At 33.3% G+C, this 12,483-nt stretch overlaps 1 protein-coding gene across 1 annotated transcript; it reads right to left on the reverse strand.

Annotated features, from left to right (window-relative positions):
* Positions 1-2,144: 2,144 nt before the first annotated feature.
* On the reverse strand, positions 2,145-4,196 carry LOC21395559 (equilibrative nucleotide transporter 8). Its single transcript, XM_010106921.2, has 2 exons — positions 3,639-4,196; positions 2,145-2,962 (listed from the first exon to the last, which is right to left on the reverse strand). Exons 1-2 carry the CDS (start codon positions 4,147-4,149, stop codon positions 2,265-2,267), a joined length of 1,209 nt encoding a protein of 402 aa, XP_010105223.2. The 5' UTR covers positions 4,150-4,196; the 3' UTR covers positions 2,145-2,264.
* Positions 4,197-12,483: the final 8,287 nt, after the last annotated feature.

The raw sequence follows: 12,483 nt of genomic DNA on the forward strand, positions 1-12,483 counted from the left end.
AGAATAAAACCTTAATTTTAAATCAGAGAATAAAACCTTAATGTTACCTAAGTAGATTCTGTTGCCTCGTCGACAGGGGTTCGGGAAATGGCCATCTTAGTTGAGGAAGAAGAGCTGTTTTGTGATGCCATTTCAGGCGTGGAAGTCGTCAGTTTTTGGTCGGTTTTTGATGAGAGAGGGTGGTCAGTTTTTGGTCGGTTTTTAGTGAGAAGGGTGGTCGGGGTCGGTTTTGATCGGTTTTTAGTGAGAAGGGTGGTCGGGGTCAGTTTTTGGTCAGTTTTTAGTGAGAAGGGTGGTCGGTTTTTGGTGAAGGGGGGGTCGCTTTTTGGTGAGAAGGGTGGTCGGGGTCGGTTTTTGGTCAGTTTTTAGTGAGAAGGGTGCTCGGGGTCAGTTTTTAGTGAGAATGGTGGTCGGTTTTTGGTGAAGAGGGGTCAGTTTTTGGTGAGGGGGGTGGTCGGTCGTCGGCGAGAAAGGGTCGGTTTTGTTGGCGAGAGAAAGTCGGTGAGAGAGGGTCGGCTGACGCGAGAAAGTCGGCAAGGGTCGGCCGACGAGAGAGTCGGCGAGAGAGATCAGAAAGAGAGGATTGGCCGACGAGAGAAAGTCGGCGAGAGAGATTGGAGAGAGAAACCGGTGAGATGAACTCGGTGGTGAGGGTCGGTCGTGAGGGTGGGTGAGAGTTTGGAGAGAAAAACCGGCGATTGAAACTCGGTGGTGAGGGTCGGTGAGAAATCGGAGAGAAAAACCGGCGAGAGAGTTGGTCCTGAGGGTCGGTTAGTCGTGAGGTTGGTTTGTGAGGGAGAGTTTTTTTTAAATGACCTATACACATGGCGAGAGAGTTGGTCCTGAGGGTCGGTTAGTTGTGAGGTTGGTTTGTGAGGGAGAGTTTTTTTTAAATGACCTATACACATGGACTAAATAGGACCCAATTTTTGACACGTAAGATGCACGTCAAAGTTTTTTTGTTAAAAAAAAATGGTCTACATTCTCAATTGCTGTTTTGCTCCGGTCCCTTTTATCAAATTTTCTCCCTGGTGAGTGTGAGAGAAATAGTGAGGATTCAACATTAGTGAGTGTGAGAGAATTTTGTTGAGAGTATTCATCAAGTTATTACTAAAATATGAGAGATTGTTATATACCTGTTATTATTATAGTAGAAGTCATTACCGTAGTTTTTTCCTTTTAAATTGAAAGGTTTTCTACGAGATAAAATTTTTAGTGTCTATTTTATTTTTTATATAAATTAGATCCTGAAAGGGAATTAGAATTTTGTCCATATTCTCAACATCTCCACTGTGAAGAATTGAAGACTTTCTTTTTTTTATTTGATTTTTAATAAGTTAGAAGGCTTTAGCTTTGTTTTGCTTTGACAAGTCTGTTCATTTCCTCACTGGTGGTTGCTTTTGTTTATCTGCCATGAAACTTTTGAACTGGTTTTTCTACGGGCCCAAAGATGTCGACGTTGGTGCTTATTTTTAAATTTAGATTTAGATTTTCCTTTCAAATTGAAAGGTTTTCTACGAGATAAAATTTTTAGTGTCTATTTTATTTTTTTCCTTTCAAATTGAAGACTTTCTTTTTTTTATTTGATTTTTAATAAGTTAGAAGGCTTTAGCTTTGTTTTGCTTTGACAAGTCTGTTCATTTCCTCACTGGTGGTTGCTTTTGTTTATCTGCCATGAAACTTTTGAACTGGTTTTTCTACGGGCCCAAAGATGTCGACGTTGGTGCTTATTTTTAAATTTAGATTTAGATACTTTTATCATATTATGTTCAACTAGCCTTTTTTAGATTCAAGATCTTTTTAAAATAGACACCTATAGTGTATAGTAATAATGGCAAAAGAAAAGGAAGGAAGGGGGGTGGGGGGCAAAAAGTTCAGGATGTTAAAGAATTCTAGAAAAAAGTTTTTTCCTTTTTTTTTTTTAATCAGCTAGAAAAAAGTTGATTATATAGGTGAAAGTGTTTATAAGCATGACTACAAGAGTTGGAATGAAAATCAAGATCCTATGTTTTTTTTTTTTTTTTAAATAATTACATGATCTTATGATATTATCAGGTTAGAAATGGTCCTCATAGGTAAATTTGGTAAATGGTAATTTTGGAATGTCATTCAAAAGAAGCGAATCAAACTTACAAAAGGAAAGATAACACATACTTCAGATTGATTTCTCTTTTTGCATCACATACAACTAACTCTTTCTAATTGGAACCTACTTCAACTCTATTTTTTCATTTCATTAAGCTCGTCTAATCTAAGAACAAGGCTCAAATGATCCAGAACCAACCAAGAACCGAGCCACCAACCAACCCAAGTCCCAGGAACACAATCATCACAATTGCAGATAGTTCTGCTTCTGAAACTGGTACCGACTTTGGAACCCGAATCATCATGACACTTGTCAAGTACCCATTGGTCAGTCCAAGCATGAATGTCAGAAACACCATCGGAATCTCGGTTTTCAGCCATGTTGGTCCATGGAGACAAGCAGTGAAGAGAGGATAGAATACTAGTCTGGCAATGCAAGCCCAAGTTGCTTTCTTTAAATTCTGCAGGATATAAACTGCAGTCAAAGACTTGCCCACTAAGTCTGCAATGTTGTACGCTGTGATCAGCAAAATGGGATACCAATCTTTCAGAAACTTGGACTCCAAATTTTCGGCTATGAATCCTGGGAAAATCGACAAAGTCACTATATAGGTTGTGAAGATTCCGAAGGCCGCCCACCTGATCTTTCGTGCCACACCCCGTATTTGCGGCCTTAAACAAAATGGGTCGTCATCTTGTAGAAGCCTGAAGTGTTGCTGCATGACAGGTAACTTGTATAACAAGTTACAACAGACGACACAACACAAGAGGATTATAGTGCTGACAAGGAAATATAAGTGGGCACTTGTCCTAAGACCCTTCTGGTTCTGTGGAAGCAATGCTTTTGTTGAAATCCTCAAGATTGACACTAGAACGCCTGTAGAAAAAACCGAATTTTATCGCATGCAAGTAGCAGAAAAAATACTTGCGGTACATGAATTCGAAGTTGTGGTACATGTATTTGTACTACCAGCAAGATTCTTTCAAGTATGTAGATTTCAAGTTGTTGAATTTTATATTTTATGTCAATAGCAAGTGAGAATACCTTTTTGCTCTTTGTTGTGGCACTTTAATTCTTTGTATTGACCATTTGCAACTAGAAAGATCTTGCACAATACAATTCTTACAAGTGCCATTAGAATCCATTTTTTTTCCTATTTAATTTAGAGGGTGAATATTCTGATTTCTTCACATAACTAAATAAAGGAAGATAGTTGCTTCCTCTACTCTTGATCAACTTCGAAAATTGATTTGCATGTAGCATGCTTTAATTCATATTCAAGATTTTACTCTTATCTAATTCTTTGTTGACAACAATTTTGAGAGTTCTTCGGTAGGGTATGAAAAGATACCCCTAGTAATAGGACATAGCTTTTAATTGTTAGATCTTCATCGAATTTCGGTAAACTGACACATTTTTTTGTTTTTTAATCTGATTTGATTCTAATGTAATCTGACAAGTAAAAATGGTATCCTGTTAGTTTATTTTAAACACTATATTTGTTGAATAAGAAAAGTAAATTAAGCACAAAGAGTGAAGATATAGGAAGTACCCGAAGATGCAGTTCCAGCAAAAACAGCTTGCATGTACTGTTTTGGAAGCCTGCCAGCTGATCCCATCAAGCTTCCGGCTACTAACCCATCTGCTAAACCACATATTGCGACTGATGCAACTGTCACAACATAAGTTCCATTGCTCCTCTCACTAGAACCAGTGCACCATGCCCAGTCAATTACTGGAGGCACCATTAAAGAGACAACAAACATAGAAAATCCCAAGTTAAGTGTGAGCCTTGAACTCAACTTCCCAAAGCAGCTACCCCAAATCAGCATCAGAAACAGAACTAGCACTGAAGAACTCATGTAAGCCACAGAGAAAGCCTTCTCAACATGCTTGGTTGGATAGAGAAAGCCGAAATAATCAACGGCTGTGATGAAAGCATTCCAAGGGAGTAAATTGCCAGCACCAAGCAAGAAATGTATAATGTAAGCAATCTTGTAAGTGTCTCTTGGCTCAGGTTGATCTGCAGGATTCTTAACACTACCCATTATTTTTGGGTTCATCTCAATATGACATACTTAGTTGAAACTCAAAGGCATCTTTTATAAGGGCAATTTCCAAATTTAGGAAATGATGTTTGACAAGAGAAGCATAATCAAGCTTGCATTCTAGAGACCTCCAGCCAAAATGAGGCTAGCTAGGCTAGCCAAAAAAAAAAAAAAAAAAATCTAATGGCTAACAATTGTTGTGCAAATTCTTGCACTTTTAAAAGACAACTAGTTTAGCATCATGATACCAAGCTTGATTGAAGCAAAACTAGAGCCAATTATGAGTACCTGAATGGCTCTAGTTTCTTGGTTCTTGGATTTGATTGATGGGTTGGAATTGAAGAATCAAATGTTGTTAGTGAATTTTAGAAGATTTGTGCTGAGTGGGGACAAGAATGGATGGGCCTTATTAGTAGAAGTATTCTTCACTATTCTCCTACACATGGGGTAAGCTAAGCTGGCTAGCATTTTATGTCTGCCTAAAACTTCAAAAGAATTTTTACCCCCCCCAAAAAAAAAAAGAAATAAGTATTATTAAAAAGTCAAGACTGATATTTTTGCCAGAGTTTCTGATCTCCTCTGAATGTTGTACAAGTTGACAAAAGCCAAAGACTACTCATGGTTTGGTTCAGGGAAACAAGTCCTAGGCCTTTGCATTATTGTCCAATAACCACTGTTCTAATTGTTTTTAGTTCAAAAAAAGCTCTTTAGTTCAAAAGACGCTCTTAGAATTTGACCCATAGCCACTCTTATTGACACGTTCACAAGATTATTGTTCACTAAAAGCAACTTGAAACGATAGGAACCCTATGGGGAAGAACCAAACTGGTTCCCATCAAACGTGAAACTGTCAAGTGTGCAGTGAAAGTTGATGGGGTTTAGGTGTATATGTCCCCAGTTTTGTTGATCAAATGCAGGCCTTAATTATGTTCGCAATTATGTGAATCGAACTATGGCACGGCCGGTCATTTTAGGTCTAACCATGCAGATCAGTTTTCAGGCACTGAATGATAGTCAAATTGATTTGGGCATTTAACTTTTTTGTGTGTGTGTGTGTGTTCTATCTAATTAAAAATAACTCAAATTTTAACGGTTCAGGTCAATTTAACCATCATCAAATTCTTAAAAATTGATTGCACGATAAGAGCAAAACATGGTTGGCCTTACTGTAGTTTTACCGAAAATATATATACACAGAGTACTTTCACTGAACAAGATAATTTAGTTTCATGTCCCCTCTATCACGTGCTCTTTCCATCTTTTTAAAGCATCTAAACCTGACTTCTTTTTTTTTTTTCATTTTTTTTTCAGTTTCTTTTTATATCTACTCTCAGCTATTCTTATCAATATTTTCATTTTTTTTTTCAGTTTCTTTTTATATCTACTCTCAGCTATTCTTATCAATAGATGTTTGGTTTCAGCAAAAAAAAGGCACCCACAAGTGCTCCTAAAAGGTACAAATTAGGTAGCAATGTCACTGGTCTACTAAAGTCTTGTATCAATGAGATAATTAATCTTTGATCTATACTGTGTTAGAAATCCAGCAAAAAAAGAAAAAAAAAAGCTTATGCGGAACAAGAATGAACTGTTGGTTTACACTTTACACTTGTAGTCTTGTCATTGATTATTACCTTGTTATTTATATACTCTTTGAACTGGTTATATTAAGTGAATTGCGTATTCATCAAGAAATGTGGGGGAGAGAGAGAGAGAGAGAGAGAATTTTGCCTAGTGCTGTAAATATTCAAAGTTGTTGAACCAAAATGTGACAAAAGGGACAAGGTTTGATGGCTACAAGACTTAAACCTAACGAAGTATGGCACAAGCTGGTGATAGCCGCACACCAAAAGATTTCAGCGGAAGAATTGCCTGTCCAATTTAGAGGAGCTTAGGGGGGATACTAGCTTATTGAGAGATCTTTGGAACTTTACATCAAATCAATAGAACGTTTGTGTTTTCAACTAGCAACCATTGATGGTGCCTTGGTTTGAAAAAAAAAAAAAAAAAAAAGAAAAAAAAGAAAAAAAAGATGATGCCACATTTTAAATTCAATACAAGCCATCCGTAAGGTCGCTTGCCTTTTTTGAAAAATTATTCGTGACGTCTTAAACTGTTGAGATTCGTAGTTTTTCAAATATAGTATCAGAATTCATACATATCGAGATTAAAAAAGCGAAGGAATTTAAGCTGATGACTAAAGGGTTATCATGCCTAGATAAAATTGATGCTTATAAAGAAAAATTGGAAAGGTGGATAGGATTAGACAAAGAAAAGAAAAAGTGAGGTCCTATCGGATATAACTTGCGGCGGTTTGATATATGCTGATGTGTTGCAGTTCTTGGACATTTCATGTTGTCTTATTTAGCATTTTCAAGTACATGAAAGATAAGGATTTAGTAAATCTGGGGCGATGCTTTTCTCTAAAAGATCATTTAATCATTGAGAAAGAAGAAATTCCGCAAAATTACAGGAAATAGTTAAAAGTTATCAGGATAAGGGATAAAGTAAAAGTATGCTAGTGGCGAGAACAATAGTTAAATGATTGCGTCTTATAATAAAAAAAAAAAAATGGTTTTATTCACACTAACTTTTTTATTCTCCACATCTCTTCTCACTACACATTTTTTATAATTTTTAAATGATTAATTTTTCTTTCTACTCACTCTTATTATTTTAAAATTACCCCTAAGTCTTTTCATTAAACTATTAAGGATAGTTTTATTTACACCCCTCTTTTTCTCTACACACCCCCTTCTTTACTCTTCACACCTTAATTACACACCCCACATAAGTTAATTTATCACTTTAATATTATCTTTTATTTATATCTTTTTATTTATTTTTTTGTTCTTGAAACTTTAGGCGTAGCGTTTTTTTTTTTTTTAAATTCAATAGGAAAACAAAAAAACAAAAAATAATAAATGAAAAATTAAATAATAAATAATAAATGAAAACTTAGTTGCATTATATTCATTAAAAATTGATCGTATCAACATTGAAAAAAAGAAGAAGAAAGAATCAAGGGGAGAAACTCCATAATCTCACATTATAAAAAATGGAAAAAGTGAAACGATTTACTTAAAAGATTGATTAGTAAACAAATATGAGTACAAAATGAAAAACAAAAGAGAGAGAAAAAAAAAAGAAAAAACAATCTTCACGTAACAAATAGTAAAGAAAATTGAACTACCTCCATGTAATTTTTGAAATGGTCCTTGAAAAAGTGAAACTTATTTGCTATGGAATGTTGAAATATAAATAATTTATAATTTAAAAAATATGATATGTGGGGTGTGTAGAGAAAAAATACTCTCTATCAGTTCCTTTTTTGTAATAAAATTAATTATATAATTAAGTTTATTATTCTTTTTGTTATTTTAATTAACGGCTTTTTTGTAATAAGAAATTTTTAATTTGAATGGGGTGTGGAGAGTAAAAAAAGATGTGTGAATATAACCATCCTAAAAAATGTTTAAATAAGTAATTTTATATTAGCATCAAATATAGTAAAATATTTAATCAATATTTATTATATTACAATCAAAATTAATAATAATTAAATACTATAATGGTGTCCGATTGATGCTCACGCCTTAAAATGTTAGAAAATGTCCATATATGAGAAGTGCGAATCGCACATCCTGGTTTCGACCAGAACATTCCCACATCTTACATCCTGGTTTCGGCCAAAACGCTAACGTTCTGGTCGAAATCCAACCCTCTCCTTTTTTTATCCTAAAATTTATTCATATTTGTTTTTGATATTTTTTTTCATTTTAATTCATTTTTCCTTAAAATTTATTTATTTGTTCATTTTAGATAATCAACATATGTGAGAAGATGGTTTTTGACCAAACCACTCGGTACGAATCACAGTTCTTAGGGCCCGTTCACTTCATTGATTTGAGTTTATAATTCGAATTGAGATGTGATTTTATGTGAGAGCTTTTTACTGTAGCAAAAAAAAAAACAAAAATTAGATGTGACTGTTTCTGAGAACTTTTTATTGTAGTAAAACTCAAATTCTAAATTCGAATCGATGAAGTGAATGGGGCATTAGTTTCAACCAAAATGTCGAGGTTTTGATTGAAATCCACCCCTCGTCTTTTTTTTTTTGTCCGAAAAGTTATTTACATTTTAATTTTGGTCCTCTTTTGACCTTTTTTTTTTTTTTGCTTTTTACTCTATTTTTTTTTTCATTTTTGCGTTAAATTTTTTTTTTCCCATTTTGATCCTTTTTTAACCTTTTTTTAATTTCTTACTTTAATTTTTTTTCTTCATTTTGGTTCCTTTTTAGGATTGTATATTTAAATTTTATATATTTTAAAATGTGTCTAATTTTTAAAACTTTATTTTGAAAAATTTTATTGTGACGTGCATTTCCATTTCTCCACGCCTTATTTAATTAGACTTAGTATTTTTTTAACATATGCATTGTTTCTTATTTATTTATATTGGGTGATTTTAAAATACGCTTTTTTTTACTTTACTTCTATTAACATAAATTTTTTCACATGTGTTAGTTGTGTATTAACTAACTAACTAAGATCATTATTATTAAATAAATTAAAAAATAATAACACGGTAATTAAAACTTATCACACATATCATTCTCTATGTTTATAGCTGTTGGTTTTCAAAACGATTTTTTTTATACGGAAGCGTGTATCTAGCGGATCATGCATAACACAAATTTTACAAACCTTTGAGATATTCTACAGATCGTGCATAACACAAATTTTATGCTTAAATAAAATAATCAAATTAATTTATTTACTTAGCAAACGATTAGGTCGATAACTTGGGTTCTTTGACTACAAACGTTCCTCGCTCCAAGCTTGTTTAGAATACCCAATTCTTTTTCGTCAATTCCTTGAATCTACAAAGACGTGTGAGTGCGCACACCTAAAACAAAACAGGATTAGTAAATAAACACTCAAGTTTTCTACAAACACCAACATATCTACGACGTGAAATTTGGGAGAAAATTTTCCTTTCCTCACTCTATAAAATTCGGCTACACTATGCTAGGGAGAGAAAAAAATTGTGTTCTCTAATTTTTTGCAATCTCCTATTTATAGAGTAGTAGTCATACGCCTAAAAGAAGTCTAAACTCTATCTCCAAAATAAAGCTTGATAATTATCTCCCACTTCTAATTGATTTTAGAAACAAAATTTCCTCTCTCCCTTATCCTATAGGGCCGGCCACCACAAGAATAATCCTCCCTGTGGTAGGCGCAAATAGCAAATATGGAAAGAGGAAAAATTCACCTTTATCCTGTAGTCTAATTTTGACTCAAATTCAAATTCCAATCTAAGCCAAACTTAATTTAATTTGAATTTCAATTGGACAACTTATCAAATAAGTCAATTGGATAACTTAGAGAGCAAACAACTGAAACCCAGAGGGATTCACATTGTGTTGGGCGCGTACACCATGTCGACACCTCCATATGTGTGTTTCAAAATTCAAATTTAAATAATCACATTATTTAATTTATAATTAATTCTTAATTAATTATTCTTGAGCGTTCTATTTAAAATTTCATAATTCTAAAATTTCCATTTTGACCTTAGTGTCTTGTAGGATTATCAAGATGATGCGGGAACTCATGGACCTATGATTTTGAGCTCTAATAAAATGAATAATTAATTAATTAATTAATTCTATTAATTCTAAAAGTTACTCCACTATAAACGTAAAATTGCACTCTCGTAATTATAGATATAAATTACTTCTAAACTGTAAAGTGTCAATTTGATATAGTCATTACATATAGATCAATGCTCCAGAAATAATTCATAATTAGAGCTAGGTGAAACCATTAACCTCTCTAATTACATCTTTATCCTTGAGTACCATTGATTCTCTAATGGACATTGATTCATAAAACAAATTCATGAATCGAAACTCCTACTAGTCTAAGTACCGAATCAACCCTCAAGATAATTATTTATCTACTTCATTCTCAAGAAGGAACGGATTCTATCTTATATAATAACATTCTCGGCTACTAACTTCATCATGTCTCCAAAATACAAGGAATATGATTCAACATCTCAAAATCCGTACCGAGTAAATCAAAAGACACAAATCCATAAATAGGAGTCTGCTAGTAACTTAGGATTAAGATCATTCTCTATATGACCATCGATAGACTCAATTAAAATTTCAATACTTAACGAAAATTATCAAAAATTCATAGTGTCTGTGTTCCGGTTCGACACAATCTCATTATGCATAATCCACTTATTCAATATCTTGCTATATTAGCAGTGCAGATAACACTGTTTCATTTTAAATGTGAATGACATGTATTAGTAATGTTTTAATTAAAGATTATGAACTTTAATTAACTTCATTACGAGCATCATTTATTATTATTATTCTTAAATATTATCCTCTCGCATATAATACTTATATACAATATTTAAGATCACATAAATAATCACAGAATTTTTAGTGATGTTCATAAAATTTTCAATAATATATGCACATAAAATAATGAATAAAATATTTTATTAAATAAATAAATAAAAAATCCAATTACATCTCATACTTTTAGAACACTATTCCTAACAATAGTAAGTGGAGTTCAACTAGTAACTTAAGAAGTGACGACACATTCTAGGATCATTTTCTAAGTTTATTTTCCACAAGAACGAAGCCGTACATATGTTCTATTTAGTAGAACATGATTTTCTCTAAAATGACGCCAACATGATTTTTCGAGAAGCATGTCGATGCTATGAGGATGCGTAACATGTCACATTTACTCACTTAATTGTAAGTGGGAGATTGTTAGCGTTTATGCCCTTAGGAATAAATGTAACAATGTTCTTTAAGACATTTTGACAATTAATAAAGAATGATTTATTTCATATATTCATGTATTGTCCTCGTTATGTTCATATTAGTTGAATGTATGATAAGCAAACTGAAAATCTGAGACTGTCATTCTAAATCTTTAGGCCATGCATATAATGAGAAGAACATGCAGAAGATAGGAATCTAAAAATGATAGTCTAAATCATATGATCCACAATCAAGGGAATAAAGTTGGGCACTTTATTCATGTTAAGATTGTTATGTTGTCTACTTCCTAACGAAGACGGCTTGTCTTGGTCATCGGAGGTGGGACTCCATGGGTAGAGACATTGATATAGTTTCTCGTGGTGAAATCTATATTGGGTCAGACCAAAGTTGAATTGTTTTAATTAATAATTCTGTTTGTATAAAACAATTTACTTTTGCCAAATTATATATGGTCATCTTAATCCTGAGATGAATAATGAACCCGTATGCTTGACTTGTATCATTTGATGTACCAAAGAGAGACATCATGACATTATGTAAAGGTACACTTATCGGTACATTAGGGGTATGACTCGTGTATCCATAGATTCGTTATTCATAGATAGTGGAATCCATAGCTCCTACAAAGAGTCAATGATATCCTCTTATGCATTATCTGTGGATTGGAAAATATGAGCGCTCGGCCATTAGACTACTATGTGTTATCTAATGGTTTACTATTTGTAATGGTACAACTAGTGGTTTTCTAATGGAGTGGTAATGGAATATAAGATAAATGTAATCGGGAAGGTAGAACAGAACTTGACCTCAAGTCGATTATGGATATCCTATGGGGATGATACACTAATATATTGAGTCATGGACGGGAGCTATTCAGAGTTTTGTAAATATGCTATATAAATCGAGAGTGCAGCTCTAGGCTTTTAGTGGAGTAGCGCTAGAGTTTTATAATCATGAGACAAACTTGATGGTTTACAAGTAGCATTGTGATTATAGGAGCTTGATTTATATATTTCCATCGGGTCCCTTTGCTACCTCACATAATTTCCTGTAACGATACGGTGTATTTCCTTTATATTGGTAACTTGTGTTATTTTCGTAAAAAAAGTTCAAAGTTAATATGAGATTGGTTAATTAATTCATGAGTAATTTATCGGGTGAATTAATTATTAAATTAGTTCTAGATAAATTGGTTGAATTAATGTTTCAGGTTGTCTAGTTCATGAGTAATTTATCAGGTGTATTAATTCTTAAATTAATTATAGATAAATTGGTTGACTTATTATTTTAAGAGTTATTTAATATGGGAAGACTATTATATGACTGTTTTGATTAGGCAACTTCTCTATTGGGTTGCTTGAATCAAAATTGATGCTCTGTGCAAGTTTCTCATATTGAAAAAATAGGAAAACAAGTTTCCATAGTTCAGACTGGTCGACTGGTTCATAAAGGACAGGTCAGCCGGTGAGTTATAACTTCTTTGTCATCGGTCGACCGGTTGTAACGTGTAGCACATGCTGACGTGGCAAAAC

This window comes from Morus notabilis, unplaced genomic scaffold (genome assembly GCF_000414095.1).
Source record: "Morus notabilis unplaced genomic scaffold, ASM41409v2 Scaffold238, whole genome shotgun sequence".
Lineage (NCBI taxonomy): Eukaryota > Viridiplantae > Streptophyta > Magnoliopsida > Rosales > Moraceae > Morus > Morus notabilis.

Coding starts and splice junctions, on each gene's coding strand:
- LOC21395559 (XM_010106921.2), bottom strand. CDS start 4,149: ATGAACCCAAAAATAATGGGTAGTGTTAAGAATCCTGCAGATCAACCT. Junction 2,963..3,638: donor TGCTGGAACTGCATCTTCGG/GTACTTCCTATA, acceptor TTTTTTCTACAG/GCGTTCTAGTGTCAATCTTG.